At 35.0% G+C, this 20,322-nt stretch overlaps 1 protein-coding gene across 1 annotated transcript in view; it reads left to right on the top strand.

Moving 5' to 3' along the window:
• The window catches only part of USP34 (ubiquitin specific peptidase 34), a 173,595-nt gene that overhangs the window by 132,359 nt on the left and 20,914 nt on the right, over nucleotides 1–20,322 (top strand). The window contains 15 exon segments of the mRNA XM_052649828.1: nucleotides 1,675–1,739; nucleotides 1,835–1,910; nucleotides 2,000–2,047; nucleotides 2,138–2,203; nucleotides 3,940–4,020; nucleotides 5,906–5,991; nucleotides 6,364–6,532; nucleotides 6,632–6,706; nucleotides 8,096–8,247; nucleotides 11,836–11,884; nucleotides 11,970–12,074; nucleotides 12,158–12,202; nucleotides 12,936–13,040; nucleotides 14,472–14,619; nucleotides 18,807–19,441. Of these exon segments, the coding sequence (XP_052505788.1) occupies nucleotides 1,675–1,739; nucleotides 1,835–1,910; nucleotides 2,000–2,047; nucleotides 2,138–2,203; nucleotides 3,940–4,020; nucleotides 5,906–5,991; nucleotides 6,364–6,532; nucleotides 6,632–6,706; nucleotides 8,096–8,247; nucleotides 11,836–11,884; nucleotides 11,970–12,074; nucleotides 12,158–12,202; nucleotides 12,936–13,040; nucleotides 14,472–14,619; nucleotides 18,807–19,441 (1,905 nt within the window).

The following is a 20,322-nucleotide window of genomic DNA, read 5'->3' as shown; positions in this document are numbered from 1 at the left end:
ATGTATAAATCTCTTGAAGGATAGAGCCTATTGGCATGTTTTAGAAGCTGAATGATAATCTCTGTGGCTGTGGTGAAGGAGTGGTCCAAGGTGAAGTTGGACAGATACATATAAAATACCTAGGAATGTTTTCATCAGTGTAATGCAGTAATCTGATACTTAGACATACTCAGTTGGCTCCACATACATTGTATGGATATAATGTAAAAATGAAAAGGGCCATCAGAAACCAAAATGAATATTTCGGTAGGACAGAAGTGGTGCCCAGTTGCTCAGTTGTGTCTGACTCTTTGCGATGCAATGGACTATAGCCTGCCAGGCTCCTCTGGCCATGGAATTTTCCAGGCAAAAATGGAATAGAATGAAAAGCATTGAGCCTGGTGGAAACCAGGGTCTACCAGGCTCTAAGACCAAAGCAGTAGTGGTTGAGAGTTAAGTTCTTGTGGGGTAAAGGGTGACAAAAATTATGACACAGGAGCTGAGCTTGTGGCTAAAAGCAGGAAGCTTGGAATGGGGCTCTATTGCTCTGAAAAGGCACTGAATTGGGATAGGTAAATGCTGTCAGTCTCTCCCCGGGGCTATAAGAAAGCTGCCGTGGTTGGAAATGCTAGAGGAACAAGAACTCTGAAGCAGGCCAAATCAGGTCTGTGATTTTTTCAAATATTGATAACATGAAGCAGGAGCCCTAATTATTGATTTTAAGACCTGATTCTGGACTAGAATCGTGGACAGGGAAGGCAGGTAGAGGTGGTTTCAAATCTTCAGAGGGATGAAGAGAGTAATACCTATAATCAGAACATATGGGACCTCCCTGTGGTGGTAGAGTGGTTCAGAACCCACCTGCCAGTGCAAAGGACACGGATTTGATCTGGTCCAGGAAGATCCCACATGCCACAGAACAGTTAAACTGGGCACCATAACTACTGAGCCCTTGCCCTAGAGCCTGTGCTCTGCAACAAGCGAATCTACCACAATGAGAAGCCTATGCACCCCAAGGAGGAGTAGTCCCGCTCTCTGCAATTAGAGAAAGCCCATGTGCAGCGATGAAGACCCCAGCACAGCCAAAATTAAGTAAAACTTAATAATAATCAAAACTTAAATTTATTCCAGATAAAGATAATTTTATGGAACTGACTGTCAATGACTTAGAGCATGTTTAGGGTATTCAGAGAGGGAAAGGACACAAAAAATAAAGTCAGCAAAGCAGTTCTATAGGACAGATGTCAGAAGTAATTTTTCATGATTATTATAAACAAATTACCTCTTATTAGATCTGTGAACCTGAATAATTTTTTTTCCAATTTTCAAACATAAACCTTTATAAAAATACCAACCTACCATCCTTTTCCTGTGTTATCAACATAACATAGTTTTGTTTATATGTTTTCTCTAAAGACAGGTGGAATTTCAGAGTTCGTACTTCAAAAATTTTCATAAATTTAGAATAAAAACAATGTGGTGGCTTGAGTTAGCCAGATAAGTAATGATAAATTGGATCAGGTTTAGTGACTACTTCCATATTCCATTTACCTGGAAAAAGTCAACATGAATTTTAAGTGCATGTATTTGTTTTGTTTTGGTTCTAGAGCAAGTCTTACTCTGTTTAATAAAAATATTGGTAAAATGTCATGAAACATGCTTTCTGATATCTCATGTTAACATTTTTTTCTTCAGTGGATTTGGCATGATAACATGCAGTTTCTTCAAGACAAAAACATTTTTGAACATACATATTTTGGGTAAGTTTGGTAGATTTTAGTAAGAGATCTTTTGTTACACATTTTAAAAAAATCTTACTTTGTGAAAATTTTAACCTATTGTTTTCAAATTCTAGGTTTATGTGGCAGTTGTGTAGTTGTATTCCCAGTACATTACCAGATCCTAAAGCTGTGTCTTTAATGACAGCAAAGGTAAGTAATATATGTATAACCTTAGAAAATTTCTTCAAAATTGATGACTTTAATTAAATCTTTTTGCTTAACTCTGTCTTTTCTTGCAGTTAAGCACTTCGTTTGTCCTAGAGACATTTATTCATTCAAAGGAAAAGGTGCATATTTTATTTTTTAAACTTTTGTGCTCTTTATGTCATTTATCAGATAGCTCTTAAAACCTCCAGTGACTTCTTTTTCTTTTTTAGCCCACAATGCTTCAGTGGATTGAACTGTTGACCAAGCAATTTAATAATAGTCAAGCAGCTTGTGAGGTGAGGTGAATAATTCAACAAAACAATGCATAACTTAAGATTCAGTTTCTTGTTTTCATTTATTCTTAACTTAGATGCTACAGCAAAATCATTTTATCTATTATAAATCATAGAGAGCCCAGTGTCGGTTATTCCTAAAATTACTTGATAGCCAAGAGAAATTTATAATTATGTATCAGCTTCATTACACTGAGTAAATAATTGATTTTTAAGTTACTTAAAAGTTCTTGTGTTCTCCCTGTCATGTATCAGAAGGAAAAAGTATAGAAGACTTAGGACTGTACCAGATATTTCTTAACTACTTTTGCATGTTACTAAAAAAATACTGAAAAATACATATCTCCCTTACCCCTTAAGGAAAATAGTAGATCCCTTACCCCCTGAGAAAAATAGGAAAATCTATCCCAGTAGATCAATTTATGTCCTATTTTATCTTTTCCAGAACTGCCTTATAAGAGTAACATATCCCTTAGGATAATATGCACACTGGTAATAATCACTTAGCCATATCATCATCTTACTATTGTTAATCATTTTTATGGTCTTGCAAAGTGGTATGTATCTTTCTAGGAATACAAGTCTTATAAACTTCTAGAAACAGGAGACAGCAACATAGTGTACAATGAAATTAGTTGAAGATTTTTTTCCTATATAGGTTTTTAGAGAGATTTTGAGTTCTTTTCAGTCGGTTTGTTTGAATTAGCATTCAAACAAGATCCTTTCCACATTTTGCTTTTGTCTTATAATTCTTTTCTCACCTATAATACAGTTGACCCGTGGACAGCAGGGGTTTGAACTGTTTTGTCCTCTCATACATAGATTTTTTTCAGTAGATATGTACAGTATTGTACAATCTGTGGTTGGTTAAATCTGAGAATGCAGAGGAATCTCAGATACAGAGGGTCAGCTATGGAACTTGAGTATTTGCAGATTTTCATATATGCTGGGACTCCATACCAAAGAGCAGCTGTAGTTACCTTATTTTCCCGCTCCCTACCACTTTGCCATTTGTTCTGCAGGATTTTCCACATGCTGATTTTGACCTACAGCATCTTTTGTGTGTTCTTTGACATACTCCTCTATTCCCCTTCATCTTCATGATTTCTAAGAAGCTGGTAGATGGAGAAACTATATTAGGTCATAAATTTGTGTTTTTTAATAAAGTTGTCACTTTAGTTTTTTCATTAAGGATTTGCTTCTGGAACTCTCTCAAGGAGTTAAAATTCTCTACAGTTGTCAGCAATTATATGTATGCATTAATGAGCAGTACAGTTCAGTAAAGGAGTTAAATATGTGATTAAGAGATATCTTGAAATTAATGGGATTGTCTATGCTAAGTAAGTGTAAAATGTTTTTTGTTATCAAGAGAACATAAATTGGTTTTAAACAGAGGAAAAGTGAATCATACTCAGATCCTATCTTATTAATAGGAGCAAAAGATTCTACAGTGTGACATTTAAGAAGTCTAAGAGGAAAATGGCATTCCACTTTGTTAAGCACTTCCGGTTGTTATCATGTGGGTTGTACACTGCAATATAAATGGCATCCATGGAATTCTGTATTGAGAAGACTTTGATTATGACTTTAGGCATTTTAGATTTTAGACTTTCTACCAGTTGAAGACTGTTTTGATGAGAACTTAAAATAATTCAAATGTCAGTTAAAATTAAAATCCTTGTGTAATGTTTATCCCCAAGTATTGGTTGAACATTAAAAATCACATGATTTTCTTACAGTGGTTTTTGGACCGCATGGCTGATGATGATTGGTGGCCAATGCAGATACTAATTAAGTGCCCTAATCAAATTGTGAGGCAGGTAAGAAAAATTTTCTTTGAAAAAGAAGTAGCTTTCAAGTTGATTACTCTGAATTTGCCCATGAATATACTTTAGCCCAGCATTGAAAGCACTGAAAAGATTGACCTCTTACCACAAAAGTCACTTTGCTGTTATTTTCGCCAGCCTCTTGGCAAATCAGCTATCATTCCATTCAAGTGATGAAAATAACTCACATTTCCAGGTTATGGGAAGATAGCTATAACTGCCTGTTTTCTCAGTTACGTGTGTTGTACTCTGGGGACACAGGATCGATGTGTGATACGTGAATTGTACTGATACTTTTTCAGTTCCTTAGATCCTCTGACCATGGTAGGGTACGATAATAGCCTTGAAAGTTAAATGAATAGTATATAATTTATTTCTGTGACAGATTCTGAACTATCACATGAATCAATTTATTTTTCTTAAACCAATGGAAAAATTAATAAGAAAGAAAAAACATATATATCCGCTTATGATACAAAACCAAAATTTTAATCTGAAAGATGCTACTTTAAGTTATTCCTGATATATAATTCTTATAAAACTTTTTGATGTGCAAAATTTAGTGGTTTTTAGTCCTATTCCCAAACATGCAGCTATTATCTGTCTATAATTTTATAATACCCTGAAAAGAAATCCCATACATATGAGCAGTCACTTCCATTTTATCCTGTTCATTCTCTTCAGCCCCTGGCCACCGTTCATCTACTTTCTATCTCTATGGATTTGCCTATTTTCACCATTTCACTTGAAGAAAATCACACAGTATGTGTTTTTTTGTGACTGGCATGTTGTGGCTTATATCTGTAATTTATTTCTTCTTACTGCAAAATAATATTCCATATATGAGATTCTGTTTCTCTATTCAGCAGTTGATGAACATCTGTGATGTTTCCACTTCTTTGCTAGTTTGAATAACACTGCTGTGAACATTCATGTACAGATATTTGTTTGGACATATGTTTTCAGTTGTTTTGGATATATACATAGAAGTGAATTTGCTGGGTTGTATGGTCACTATGTTTGACATTTTAAGAAACCTTCAGATTTTTTATCATGATGTCTGCACCTGTTTACATTCCCAGCAGCAATCTATGAAGGTTCCAGTTTTGCTGCATCTTCTTCAGCACTTGTTATCATCTTGATTTTAGCCATCCTAATGGGTGTGAAGTAGTATATCATGGTTTTGGTATATATTTCCTTTGGAAATAATGATATTGAACATCTTTTCATATGCTTACTGGCTATTTGTATATCTTATTTAGCGAATTCTTAGACTTTTCTTTTAGCTGCACTGGCTGTTCGTTGCAGCACACGGGGCTTCTCTAGTTGTTGCGTGCCAGCTCAGTATCCCGGCAGCATATGGAGTCTTAGTTCCCCACAAGGGATCAAACCTGTGTCCCCTGCATTGGAAGGTATATTCTTACTATAGGACCACCAAGGAAGTCCCACCTCAGACATTTTTAATTCATATTTTTTTTTTATAAACTTAAATTGTTTTCTCTTAGTCATTGAGGTTCTGATAAGCAGATACCCTTCCCTACTCCACTTTTCTGAAAGAAATGGATGCCAGGTTTCTTTCTTCTGTATCTCCACTAGTAAAAAAGGTTTCATGAAGCATTGTAGTTAGCAGTCTCTACTACTAATACCTATAGTTTATTGTTACTTTTTCCATTATAAAACTGAACATTGCTTTTCAAGGTAACTCTACCTTTTTGTCCTCAGTCTGTAGTGAAGACTCCAGGAAAGATTTAGAATGTCAAAAGATAATCTGTGAGAAAAATATAAATGAGCAACAGAATTTTTGATCATGTTCATTTTTCAGTATCTTTGTTACCTGACATGACTTGTCTCTTAGGTTGTCATGTCTTTTCACTTGTAGATGTTTCAGCGTTTGTGTATCCATGTAATTCAGAGACTGAGACCTGTGCACGCTCATCTCTATCTACAACCAGGGATGGAAGATGGGTAAGAAGTATACCTTTTGAACTGAACATTTTAAGCTTTTTGATTACCTGCCTACAAAGTATTTTTAAATATCCACACTGAAATATTTAGGTTCTCCTGTTTTAATAAGTCTATAATAATATAAATCAAGGGGTAAAATTTTTGTTTTACTTTTATTTAATTGCATTTTCGATATCCTCTACAGGGAACTTTGACTTAGTCTTCTTGTTTTGATTTCAGTGAGAGAGAACTGGAATCCAACTGTTTGTATTGCTATAATTGGTGGTATTCATAATTACAAAGATGATAAATTCAGATTTTAGTATTTCTCCTCCCAGAATGTCTATCCCCAGACTTCATAGTTTCTCTAAGATACATAAAATTATGTTTCAGGTCTGATGATATGGATGCTTCAGTAGAAGATATAGGTGGTCGTTCGTGTGTCACTCGATTTGTGAGAACTCTGTTATTAATTATGGAACACGGTGTAAAGCCTCACAGTAAACATCTTACAGAATATTTTGCTTTCCTTTATGAATTTGCCAAAATGGGTGAAGAAGAGGTAAGGCTGTATCTTATTTATTTTTGGTATTATATACTTATTTTTGGTATTTAAAACATAATTGTGTTTATATTTTTAAATCAATGTTTTTGTTTTTAGAGCCAGTTTTTGCTTTCATTGCAAGCCATATCTACAATGGTACATTTTTACATGGGAACCAAAGGGCCTGAAAATGTAAGTACAGTTCTGCCTCATATCAGGGATATTTAGAGGCCGTGGTTTCAAGTTGTACCATGGAAAGATAATAGATTTCCTTTTAAGTCCCCTCTAGCCCTGATATTAGGAGAAGGCAATGGCAACCCACTCCAGTACTCTTGCCTGAAAAATCCCATGGATGGAGAAGCCTGGTAGGCTCAGTCCATGGGGTCGCTAAGAGTTGGGCACGACTGAGCAACTTCACTTTCACTTTCATGCACTGGAGAAGGAAATGGCAACCCAGTTCAGTATTCTTGCCTGGAGAATCCCAGGGACAGAGGAGCCTAGTGGGCTGCTGTCTGTGGGGTCGCACAGAGTCGGACAGTACTGAAGCTACTTAGCAGGAGTAGCAGCAGCAGCCCTGATATTAAATAATTTTAGGAGTTTGTTTGGTTGATATTTTTAATGGATCTAGTGAGAGAAGAAACAGTCAAGTAATACATTTCACTGGTATGACCCGGAATCAAAACCAATAAATTTAGCAAAATGACCATCACCTGCTTTAGTTTCCTGTCAGCATATTGTGTTTTGGTGAACGATTTTTCTGACCACATTTTTAAAGCCCTTTGCTGTATTAAATTTGTAAGTCTTCCAAAAATTCAGGTAGCTAGTCTATTCATAATATTGAAAGTATTTCATCAATTGTATATTGTTTGTAATGACCATATTCGATTGAATGCTCTATATGTTCTATCTTATTAAATTCTTGTTGCAACCCTGAGAGGTAAGTACTGTTGTTATCTCCATTTTACAGACAGGGAACTTGAGGCATAAAGAAGTTAACTTATTTTGGATAACAATGAGTTAGCGTTTGATCCGTGATTAGACTCCTGGACAAAACTATTAGCCACTATGCGGTCATGGTTCTCCAGATATATACTGTTGTTATCTAATTCCAGCCTAGGTGGTTACTTGTTCAGTATTGCATTTCAAACTTCTGATGAATATCTCTTTGACATACCTACTGTTTGGATTTTCTGAAAATTGCAAATATAGATTCCTTTATTTGTGTGACTGACATTTTTATTAAATACTTTTTTATCATATTCATATGAACTTTGATCCTGATTTATCTTCCAAAGAACTTTAAGAAAAAGTTATTATTAAAGAATTTATCTCTTTAGGTAAGGTAAATACTCACAGTATTGGGAATTATTGTTCCTTACAGCTCTGCCTGTTAAATCTAAAATTGTCCTGAGTGTCATTTAGACTTTTAAAGTTAGGGTTAGGCCTTTGAGTGTTATTTTTCATGATACATGTTCCTGGCACCATCTACCCTGCATTGTTGTATAAAATAATGAAGCTATTTGCTGTCAACCTAATGTTAAAAAGCGAATATATTAAAAATGAATTGTGTTTATGTTCTAGCCTCAAGTTGAAGTGTTGTCAGAGGAAGAAGGAGAAGAGGAGGAGGAGGAAGAAGATATACTCTCTCTGGCAGAAGAGAAATACAGGCCAGCTGCCCTTGAAAAAATGATAGCTTTAGTTGCTCTTTTGGTTGAACAGTCTCGCTCAGAAAGGTGAAATGTTTCAACATTCAAAATGCTTAAAGCATGTTTGGTTTTATTCTTTTTAAAGATAATTGTTTTATCATTCTTAATTCAGTGGCTGTTGTTACTTAATTTTTTTAAAATAATAACATGATTCATCAACTCTTGTAGCATAAGTATTTCAGTCCTTTGTACCAAACTTTTATCTTGCCTCTGAGTCATGTTAGAAATATACATTGAAGAAATATACAGTAAAATATCTAGCAAAATTATATGTGCATTCATCTTTTAACCTAGCAACCCCACTTCTGGGATTCTGTTCCCAAAATACAGAAAGATGTATATTTATTGAAGCAGTGTTTATAAACAGCAAAAGACTGAAAATGTCCACAAAGATGGGACTAGTTGAAGAAACAGCATCCCCTCTATAAGAGTACTCCATTGCAGAAAAAAGAAGAATATGGAATCTGTATATTACCATGAAGAGATCTTCAAGATAGATATTACTAAGGTGAAAAAAATGAAGGTGGACAAAAGTATATATAGAATACTATTTTTTTTAATTTTGGGCCGCATGGTTTGGCTTGCAGGATCCCCGAGTCCTAACCATTGGACTGCCAAAAAATTCCCTATAGTATGCTACTGTTTAAGACAGGGAAGGCTGAGAGAGAAAATGAGTGAGAGAGAGAGAGAGAGAGAGAGAGAAAGAGAGAGAGAGAGTGTGTGTGTGTGTGTGTGTGTGTGTGTGTGCACGCGCGCGCGCAGGCGCATGCATGCGCATTCATTTGTGCGTGTGTGCACACACAACCAAGCCTCATTATACATGGATCTCCAATTTGCAAATTTGCCTACTTAACTAAAATTTATTTGTAATCCCCAAATCAATACTTGTGAAGTTTTATATTCATTTGTGGATTACAGAATGTACCAAAAATTTGGAGTTGATGTGACAACACACTTCCCCAGCTGAGGTCAGATGTTGTGACACTATGCCTTCTTGTTTCAGTTCTCATATTGTAAACAAACTTTTTTACAGTATGTGCCACATTTTTCACATTTATGCTCTTTATTTGGTCATTTGGCTGTTTAAAAATGGTCCTAAGCATAGTGCCAAGTGCTATCTAGTTTGTTCCAAAGTTCAAGAATGTGCTAATGGTCAACATTAAATCAGGTGTCTTGAAACAGAAGCACACATACGAAACAAGGTAACATATTGATTTATCAATGAAAATGTTGTGACCCCGAGGTTGACAGGAACAAACTGTGTGTTTTCCCTATAAGCAATGATTTGGTGTTCACTCATTCATTGTTTGCATCTCCGTATAGAGCATAAGCACTGCAAAATGACAAGAATTGAGGGTTTTTTTTTTTAATTGAAGAGTAAATTTTTTAAAATAAACTTTAAAAACAAGTTTCCAGTGGTTGGGGGGAGGAGAAAACAGACTGGAGGGGACAGGAATGGAAGTTTGACTTCTTTGAATGTAGTACATTGTTTTGTTTTTAGATTTATTTTTGGAATCATGTGAATGTTTTATATAATTACAAACTTAATAAAATGCAGTCCCTAAAAATCAAAAGCAGACTGAAATAAATGAGACTAACTGTATATTGAGTTGGTGACATAAACATTGGAGAAGAATTAAAGTGACTTTAGAACACATTGATTTAACTGTAATTTTTAGTGGTATGTACTTGAAAGAGAAAGAAAAATTGTAAAATTGTCTTAAAGTGTTTTGCTAATTATATTGTTAGTATTAATATAATTAGAATTATTATTCTGAAACTATGTTATAGAATAAAGTAAATAGATAATTGTTAACATCATTAGAAACCAAGATTTTCAGAAAAAGAAAAGAGGAGAAATATCAATATAAAATTGTAGAATGTTTATTTCTTTAACACTAAATTTGAATTTGGCAATATCAGTAGAGTTCATGGTATATTTTGTCTTAAGCAAACAAAAAATGTATTATGTATCTCCATTTTCTGAAAACGTCTAGAAACTCTGTCCAACCCAAAATCAATGAGTGCCACTGGCATCTAGATATCATTTACCACTGAAAAAAAAATCAAGGTTCCTTAGGAAAATGGCCAGTTCCAGGTTTGGGGCAAGAAATGAATGGGAAGCCTTGAACATTTTGTCATTTTGGAAAGCAGGGAGGCTATCAAAGACTGCTGGGGTCGTGTTAAAAGGTCTCAAGAGTCAACTTCAAGTATCTACTGGTCACAGACTGGACAACTTGAACAGCAATAATAACAAGAAGTAAACTGCAAGTGGACTAAAACATGTCACGGATGTTTACATCCATGAGTTCATAATGATAACTAAAAGCAAAATTTTAAAAATTATTGCCAACCTTTGGAGTATATTAAGAAACCAAATGATAATTTTGAAAGCATATTAATAAAGGAACAGTATCAAGTGTTTATCTTACCTGCAAGAATTATACTTCATGGCAACTAGATTGTAAATGAGACATGCTCGTCGTCATAGAGGTATTTGAGCTAATAAATGACCAGGTAGTGCTGGAATTGGGATACTAGTATTTTGCATCCCAAATGAAATAATGGATCTAGGAAATGATCATTGTGGGCTGAGAACATTAGAAAAAGAGGGACAACTTTTCATTGTGCCTCGTGATGAAAGTTCATACCACTGCTTACAAGGTATTCTTAATTAAAAAGTCAAACCTAGATCTGATCAAGTTTCTGGGTTTAACTACCAGTTTACAGGAAGTATGGGGACAGAGGAATATGTTAAAACAACACAGTGAGGATATAATCAGTAAGATGGAAATGTGGGAAATTCTGCACGACAAATCACCTACTCTTCAGCAGATTAAATTACAAGATAAAGACAAAATCGGAGGGGAAACCAGTTGTTTAAAAGAGATTTAAAAGACATTTCAACCAATGGCAACAGAGGACTTTATTTGTATCCTGATTCAAACAGATTATAACTTTTTTTTTAGAAACTTGAGGAAATTGTACATTGACTGGATCTTGTGTGATAATAAGGAATTTTAATTTAGGTGTGAATAATAGTAGTGTTACATTTTTGAAGTTTATGTTTGAGATATATATTGATTTATGGGCTCAGTGATAACAATATCTGAGTTGTTTCAGAATAGTTCAAATTGATTAAGTAGGAGGTACAAATAAAACAACACTGACCATGAGTTGCTAATTTGACTGTTGGGATGCTTACACTATTTTTGTATGTGTTTGAAATTTTATTTACTAAGTTGAGGAAATATACAGTAATTTTAAACTTGAAAGTGAAATTCGTTATTTCTTCAAAGTTTGCTTTGTTTTAAAGATCCTCATGTCAGAAAAGCTCTCTAAATTAAATCCATCCTAGTGCACGAACATACTGAGTTAATTAAATAGAAATAAAATAGATTTGGACTTCTATATATAAATCTTCGAATTTTGAAAAATTGTCCAAAAGGTGTCTAATGAACAAGTCTAGCTAGCAGGAAGTTCAAAAGTCATTTTATGATGGTGTCGTGGTATCCTTGTAACTGGATCAACAATGTTGTTATGTATCATGACTCAAATGGCTCTGAATTAGTAAAGAGGAAAGAAAAACTTATTTCCACTAATGTTTTCTTTCAGGCATTTGACATTGTCACAGACTGACATGGCGGCATTAACAGGAGGAAAGGTAATACCTTCTTAATATTTAGACCAGTTGATAATCCCTAGAATAACAAAACAATTCTTAAATGAACAACTTTTGCTTTTGACAGGGATTTCCCTTCTTGTTTCAACATATTCGCGATGGCATCAATATAAGACAGACTTGTAATCTGATTTTCAGCCTTTGTCGATACAATAATCGACTTGCAGAACATGTAAGTACTGAGAAACAGTCAAATTTTTTTGGTAATTTTTGGAAGAATATTCTGAAATCCCCCCCCCCCTTTTTTTTTTTTAGATTGTATCTATGCTTTTCACATCAATAGCAAAACTGACTCCTGAGGTATGTAGACATTTGTTAATTCATGTTTTTCAAATTACTGTGAGCACTGACCATGCTTCCAGATGAACCTTTCTAACTGTTCTTGAGGAAAAGTCTATCAAGGCTTCCCCCATAATATAGTAACCTATTTTAAACTATATAACTTGAATAAATTGAATTACCTCTTCATGTATTATCACAAATATCATTTTCCCAGTTAAATTAACATATAATTCTAACATATCAGTGTGTCACCTAGGTACTAAGCTTTAAAGTTGTTTGGTTTGAAGCATATATCATATTGTACCTTGGAAGAAAGTGAACTAAACTAAAATTCTGCTTAGGTGGATAAGTATGTATTTTTTTCAAAATGTAAATGTTATAGCTACTTTGAGAATACATTTCAAATATTAATAGGAATTCTACCTCAGTGAGCAAAACTTGCTACAGGAAACCTTTGATCTAAATTTTTCTATAAACATGATTGTCTCATTAACTAGAGTTTTTTTTTTTCCCCCTAAATTGACATCCAGAAAACTACGTTTTCTGTTACATGTGGCTCCCACGCAATTGGCACTGTATCCTGAGCTCATCCTGCTGCCTTATGATAGTTCAGGTTCATATGTATGAGTACTAATCTCTCTAACCTAATACATCAGATTTAAATGTGATCTGTAGAGGAGTTACATTTGTTTTCTAGCGAAAGTAACTGATTCACCATCTCTAAATATGCATTCATGTATGTGTCTTATAGGCAGCCAATCCTTTCTTTAAATTATTGACTATGCTAATGGAGTTTGCCGGTGGACCTCCAGGAATGCCTCCCTTTGCATCTTACATTCTGCAGAGGATATGGGAGGTAAGTCTTGTAGATGTTCTAGTATTTATTTTTCTAACATAATCACTCCCATTTTCAGTACTAGTTTCTTCTTGCTTGGGTAACTCAAAATGGTTTAAGTAAGTCACAGGTCAAGAGAAGAAAAGATGCTTTAGACAGAAGATCTAGAGGAAGAAGAGTTCCTGGCTAGTTAGTGTCTCAGATGTTTAAAGACTTTCTTGTAGAATCATAAACAACCTTTAGTCCATATGAGGTTCTCATTCCCCTACTCTCAAAAGATTCCATGAAGTGGTAGAAGCCCTAGAAATAAAAACTAGCTGGTTTTAGTAGTTGATAGAAAATACAGAGGACGCACCAACCACTACCTTTCTTCCAGAACTACTGCTGAGGTTACAGAGTTTCTTACTGAGTGTTGGAAATGCCCACTCGCTGGGCCAGGGGCTAGGTGGACTTTTTCTCTTGATAGGCCAGATAGTAAATATTTTAGGTTTTGTGGGCCATATGGTCTCTGTCAACCACTCAACTGCTGTTTTACCATAAAATCAGCCATAGACAAAATATAAATGAGTGGGCATGGCTATGTTCCAATACAAACTCAAAAACAAGCAAACCACAGAATTTGTCCTGCGATCCATAATTTTCCAACCTTTGCTCTAGATTCTTAGATTTCCTATTTCCAGGAAAAAAATCTTTCCAGCAGTATACTGAGCTAGTTTTCATTCTCAATTGCAGTAGCAGATTGGTCAAACAATAAGAAAAGTAAAGATGGAAACTTCAGGGAATTAAAGCACTTTAATGTATACTTTAAAAAATTTTAAGTTTATTTATTTTTGTCCATGCTGGGTTCTTATTGCTGCACAGGCTTTTCTCTAGTTGTGGTGTGAGGGCTTCTCATTGCGGTGCCTTCTCTTGTTGCTGAGCATAGGCTCTAGAACATCTGGACTTTGGCAGTTGCAACATGTGAGCTCAGCAGTCGCAGCTCCCAGGCTCTAGAGCACAAAGTGTCATAGTTGTGCTGCAAAGGCTTAGTTGCTCTGTGGCATGTGTGATCTTCCTGGACCAGGGATTGAACCCACGTCATCTGCACTGTCAGGCGGACTCCCATCCACTGTACCACCAAGAAAGCCCTGAAAACACTTCTAAATAAGTTTGTAAACTTAAGACCTAAAAGTCATTGGGTTTCTCTTATTGGTCCTTTGCTAGAATCCTTGGTTAATATAATTTGATTTTGTAAACTATTGAGAAATACTCTTTGAACATATTCCTGTTAATAAAAATGAATTGCTTTAAAAATGGGAGAAAAAAACATGAGTGTGAAACTTCTTTCAGGTTCTAGTTTTCAGGAAACTGTTTTAGCTTTAAAGTGTCTAATGTATATACCAAAAGTAAGTTTGAAAGACTAACTGCTCATTCACTTAGACTTATATTCTGTTCTTGTCATTTTACTTGTAGGTGATTGAATACAATCCTTCTCAGTGTCTGGATTGGTTGGCAGTGCAGACACCCCGAAACAAACTGGCACACAGCTGGGTTCTACAGAATATGGAAAACTGGGTTGAGCGGTTTCTTTTGGCTCACAATTATCCTAGAGTCAGGACTTGTAAGTCAAATATTCAGAATTTAACAAACCATTTGTTGTTCCAAGTTTTGTTTTTAAGGTGATTACAGTATGCTCATTGTATATAATGCAAAAAGACTCTTAGAGATACAGTTTATTTATTTTTGAGATACTGTTTTAAAGGCCAGAGTTTTATTAGTATTTGAAAACCTATGACAGTATTTTACAAATATCTGTAATTTTTTTTTTTTTAAGTATAGGAAACTGTCTTCTCTTGGGTGACATCACCACCACTATCATCATTTGTTTCCTTTTTTGGTAGAGCCACAAAAGCATGATCAGAATTAGTGAAGAGAGTAAAGGATCAGAAAATCTTGTCTTAAAAATAACTTGAGAAGGCTAAGAGTAAAAGTAGCAATAAAAAAAGTACAAGCTGAGAGAAAATATTCTCTAAAGTTCTGGGAGTTAAATGATGACTTTCTTTATTGTATCCAGGCCAGAAGGGAATAAGCAAAGATCTTGGAAGATAGATGGACAAATAGCAAAAATAGATATTTCACATAATAGGAAACTGCTCATAAAGACACAGAGTGTTTTATTTTGATAGTATTAAATAAAAATCAAGTGGTTCATTCTTAAAAATTCTTTAATCATTCAATTTAGTCATTAAAATTGTATTTCCTAGTTTTCTGTTAAGAGCTCAAACAATGAGTGACACTCTGATAGCAGCAAGCACATTGAATACCCAGATCCATGTTTTTGAATAACATTTCTAGTAAAATGAATCACAGTTCCTGGGAGAAATGGCTGATTATAGGACTGGGGCAGGGAATAAACAAGATGAGTCTGGAGCATCTTGTGGAACCAGAAAGTAACGAAGCGCTCCAAAAACAATGATGAGGCTATGTTGAAGGGACATAGAACCAACCTGAAGATCTCCCAGTCTGCAAACCTGGAACAATTTGGGTCGAAAAATAATTAACATAGCACTGTATCGTAATCCATAGTATAAAATAAATGTCCATGAGTCCATGCTAAAGAAATGAATGATTGAATAAACAAATAAATGAGGCACATCCCCCATACAGAAGAATTCCAAATCATTTTTGTATATCTTTCCCCTCCAAAGGTGGAGTGTAATTCCATAACCTTTGAGTATCAGCTTTAGTGTCTTGCTTTCAAAGAACAGAGTATTAGGGATAGAGAAAATAACTTTTTAAGTGAAAAAACTTGACAAACATTAACTCTGGCAGGTAATTAAGGTTAAAAGTGTCACTGATAAGTCATACTGATAGCATGTGCCCTTGGTATAATGTGATACAAGGAGCACTTCATAATGTGGTTTTCCTCCCCAAATCCTATAACCTGAGTCTACTCACAGTAGACATCACATAAACTCATTTGAGGGACATTCTACAAAAATACTGGACCACTACTCAAAACTACTGTGGTCTTCAGAAGAAAGTCTGACAAAGTGTCATAGTCAAGAGGTTAAGGAGACATGACATCTGAATCTGGTGTATCCTAAATGAGATCTTAGAAGCAGAAGAACATTAGGACAAAACCATTAAAATCGAAAGTGTGGGATTGAGTTGATAGTAGTGTGCCAGTGTTGGAACACTGCAAGTGTGCTGTAGTAATGATGTCACAGTAGAAGTGGGAGAACATGCGTCAGTCATGGGTACACATGGATTGGCAGTGGTGCTCTGCCTGTAGGCTTTTTTTCCTGTCAGTTTAGGCAACACCACAGTAATGGGATGTTTGTAAGAGTGGACACATATGCTGGTTGGTGTTTATGTCCTGACTCCGGACCATAAAACAATTAAAAACCTATGTTGAACCTCCTTTCCTCCTCCCCCCCAAAAAAACGGGAAGGAAAAGCTTTTTACCTAGCTGGTACACCTAACATACATAATAGTGCTGAAGAAAGCATCTCATACATCGCAGTGACTTTGTAAGTAAATATTATCCTTATAAAATGGAGTTTAGCAGTATGTACCAAGATCCTTAAATTTTTTTTTTCCCTTTTTCACCTCCGTAATACCATTTCGAGGATTCTAGTATAAGTAAGTCATCCAATATATGAATGTCCAATAGCATTAGTTATAATTGTGAAAAATTAAAACTAGATGTTTAGATAGGAAATAGTTATGCATCATTTAAAAATTAAAATACTGAAGACTCTAGAAATATGAAAGCATGCTTTTGAATGTTTGAACATAGCCAAATATTTAAATAGAGTCAATATAACTCAGTAAGAATTAGGGTAACATGTATAGAAGAAAAGCTACAGAGAAATACTTTTAAATCCTACAAAACTGTAAAGAATAACTGTTTAAAGTGTTTAGAGAAAAGGAAAATGGTGACATGATAGATGCCCTAGAATAGTCGAGTTACCTTGTAGAAATGGAAGTTTTATTATAAGTTCTCTAGAACTGGGAATTGTTAAGTTAAATTCTAGCAAGGCAGTTTTTAGAAAGATGGTCTGTTCTTTCATATTGACCTTCATGTTTGTTCTCAAAGATAGATATAACTTAAAAGTTGTGTTTTTCTCCCTAGCAGAACTTACCTTTTAATTTAAAAGCATGGAACTTTTATAGAAATAAGTAGATGGTTAAGTATCTGATAAAGCAAAACAAAATGTTAATTATAGAATTTATGTGGTGGGTCCATGGGTCATTTTTTTGGTAGAGTGTTTTCAACCTTTCAGGGTATTTGAGATTTTTTTTTTTCACAATAAAATATTGGGTTAAAAATTTAACTTAAACTGAATAATTTCTTTAATCAAAAATTTTTTTCTCAATTGCAGTTTTATACAGAATTATTCAAGATGACACCTACATGCCAAGTTTTTATATTTGAAATACATACCAAATTGAGCCTAACTGAAACAGACTAACCAGAGCAGTGTATAGTTAGTTGATAAATATATAGAAAATGGAGTGTTGTGCAAAAGTCTAATTTGAAGTAAATCTGTAAAAGAGTATACAGTTAATTTAGAAACCCTAACATCATTTGCTTTGGCAGTACAAAGGAAGTTATCAAATTATAGGTAGAATAGTGGAAGACAGAATTAGTAGGTGTATTGAAAAGGGCTGTGCTAAGCCATTAGATGCCTTGAGAAGGCTCTGTATTGAATGTTGGTAAGAAGATAAACTCATGAGTCTGACAATCAGTGTTTGAATTCCATTTCTGCCATACTGTGTAAAATTGGGTAGTCTTAATATTTTAAGTCTGAATAAAAGTGGAGATAATAAAAGTAATACCAAGTACATAAAGCTGTGTTGTTAAATTTAAGAATTTGATAAATTTTAGCAGTTCTTGTTTTTGTTACCATTATCATTGTCATCATCATCATCATTTCTCAAGGTCAAAATCTGGGCCCCCCTCTTTTTATCTGTGTGATCTTGATCTTTGCTTCTCCAAGATTCAAATTTTCCAGTGTATCATCACTTACGTCCAGAATGATTGTGCGGATTAAATGAGATAATATTTATAAAGTACCTAGCTCACACTACTTTTACAGATGGACTCAACTAATGAGTCATCCTCTCAGAATTATACCATAGGCTTAATAACATTTTTCAGATATGTTGAAGGAAGGGATTCTTTTCTTTGCACGCAGGGTTAGCCTGGAAGACTTCTAAAGATTTTCCAAAGATGGTGTTCTCTAATTGGCATATGTATATATAATCTTTATACTACAAAATTCTTTTAGATAAATCTCATTGTTTTTATAATGTAAGTTTACTGTTATCTACAAAATAATACTATTTTGTAGTAATTGATAAGGAAGAAGAAAACTAAGGCCTTAAATTAAAGATTTGACCCTGTCAGACAGCATAGGTCTTCTGGCCCCAAATACTGTGTTCTTCCTGTTAAACTGTGTTATTCCCTGAGAAGAAACAAAATGATAAAATAAATGGGAAAATTCTGTATCTTGGGAAAGCTAAACAAAAGAGGTTTAAAACTTTCTAGTAGTTACTGCAGTTGTTGTCACCACTTAAAAATAGTAGTGACAGAATGGAAGGTGTCTGGTTTTGTCATTCCTTGGGATCTTTCTCTGGTACGAGTGGTAGAGCAGAAAGATATTAAAAGAGATGTTCATGTCTCTTTAATTTTTATTCATTTTGATTTTTACAGGGAAGAGTGGCTTTGTGTTTAATGACTGCTCTTCAGTCTATTTCATATCTTATAAACATCTGACAGTTTTGTTTTACATTTTATAGCTGCAGCTTATCTTCTGGTGTCCCTTATACCAAGCAATTCATTCCGCCAGATGTTCCGGTCAACAAGGTCTTTGCACATCCCAACCCGTGACCTTCCACTCAGTCCAGACACAACAGTAGTCCTACACCAGGTCTACAACGTGCTCCTTGGTTTGCTCTCAAGAGCCAAACTTTATGTTGATGCTGCTGTTCATGGCACTACAAAGCTAGTGCCCTATTTTAGCTTTATGACTTACTGTTTAATTTCCAAAACTGAGAAGCTGATGTTTTCCACATATTTCATGGATTTGTGGAACCTTTTCCAGCCTAAACTTTCTGAGCCAGCAATAGCTACAAATCACAATAAACAGGCTTTGCTTTCGTTTTGGTACAATGTGTGTGCTGACTGTCCAGAGAATATCCGCCTTATTGTTCAGAACCCAGTGGTAACCAAGAACATTGCCTTCAATTACATCCTTGCTGACCATGATGATCAGGATGTGGTGCTTTTTAACCGTGGGATGCTGCCTGCCTACTATGGCATTCTGAGGCTCTGCTGTGAGCAGTCTCCTGCATTTACACGACAACTGGCTTCTCACCAGAACATTCAGTGGGCCTTTAAGAATCTTACACCACATGCCAGCCAATACCCTGGAGTGAGTAAAATGATAACTCTTGTATCTGTATCCTCAAATTAATTGGAAATGCCTGTTTTTCCCCTTGGGGGGGTGTAGTGACAAAATATGGGAGTATAGTCTAATTAACTGTTCTTAAAGGTGTATTTGTTTTCTTGACTGTATTTGTAAAATGTTGTTATAAAATTGATAAGTGGGGAAAAAACTGATGTGTATAGATCATTTTTTTTAGTTTGATGATTGAAATTTTCCCTCTAATGGAACATATCTATGTTAATTTGTGGTTTTGTTAATGAGTCTTTCAAATATACCTAATCAGAAAATTCAGCTTTGTGGTATAGTTTTAAGGAAGTAAGTATTTACTGTTTAGATATTTATTATCAAGATGTCCATGCTTTGCTAAGCTGTGAGCTAGACAGTATTTTCTTAGCTGAAAATGTTCCCTGGGGTTTTTTGTTTTTTGGTTTCTTTGTTCACGTTTGCTTGCTGGGTTGCTCAGTTGTGTCTGGCTCTTTGCAACCTCATGGACAATTCTCCAGGCAAGAATACTAGAGTGGATTGCCATTCCCTTCTCCAGGGGATCTTCCCGATCCAGGGATCAAACCCAGGTCTCCTGCATTGGGGGCAGATTCGTTATCATCTGAGCCACCAGGGAAGCCCATTCACTTGTTCACATTACGTTCAAGTGCATGAAATGGTTAAGAGGTGGGCCTGTCAGAATACAAATATATACCATCTAAGTCATTCCTTTTTCTTTGCAGACTATAGGTTTTATATTAAAGTTTCCTCTCTCCATGTTAGGCTGTCATTCTTGGATGTTTCTTTCCATTATTGCTTCTTACTCTTTGTTGTAAACTCAAGTTTACACCAAGAGGGTATAAATCTGGGAAGGAGGTTGGAAG

The sequence above is a fragment of the Budorcas taxicolor genome, chromosome 11 (assembly GCF_023091745.1).
Source record: "Budorcas taxicolor isolate Tak-1 chromosome 11, Takin1.1, whole genome shotgun sequence".
In the NCBI taxonomy this organism is placed as follows: domain Eukaryota; kingdom Metazoa; phylum Chordata; class Mammalia; order Artiodactyla; family Bovidae; genus Budorcas; species Budorcas taxicolor.
The sequence above is the reverse complement of the archived record's forward strand: the minus strand, read 5'-3'. Positions and strand labels throughout refer to the sequence as shown.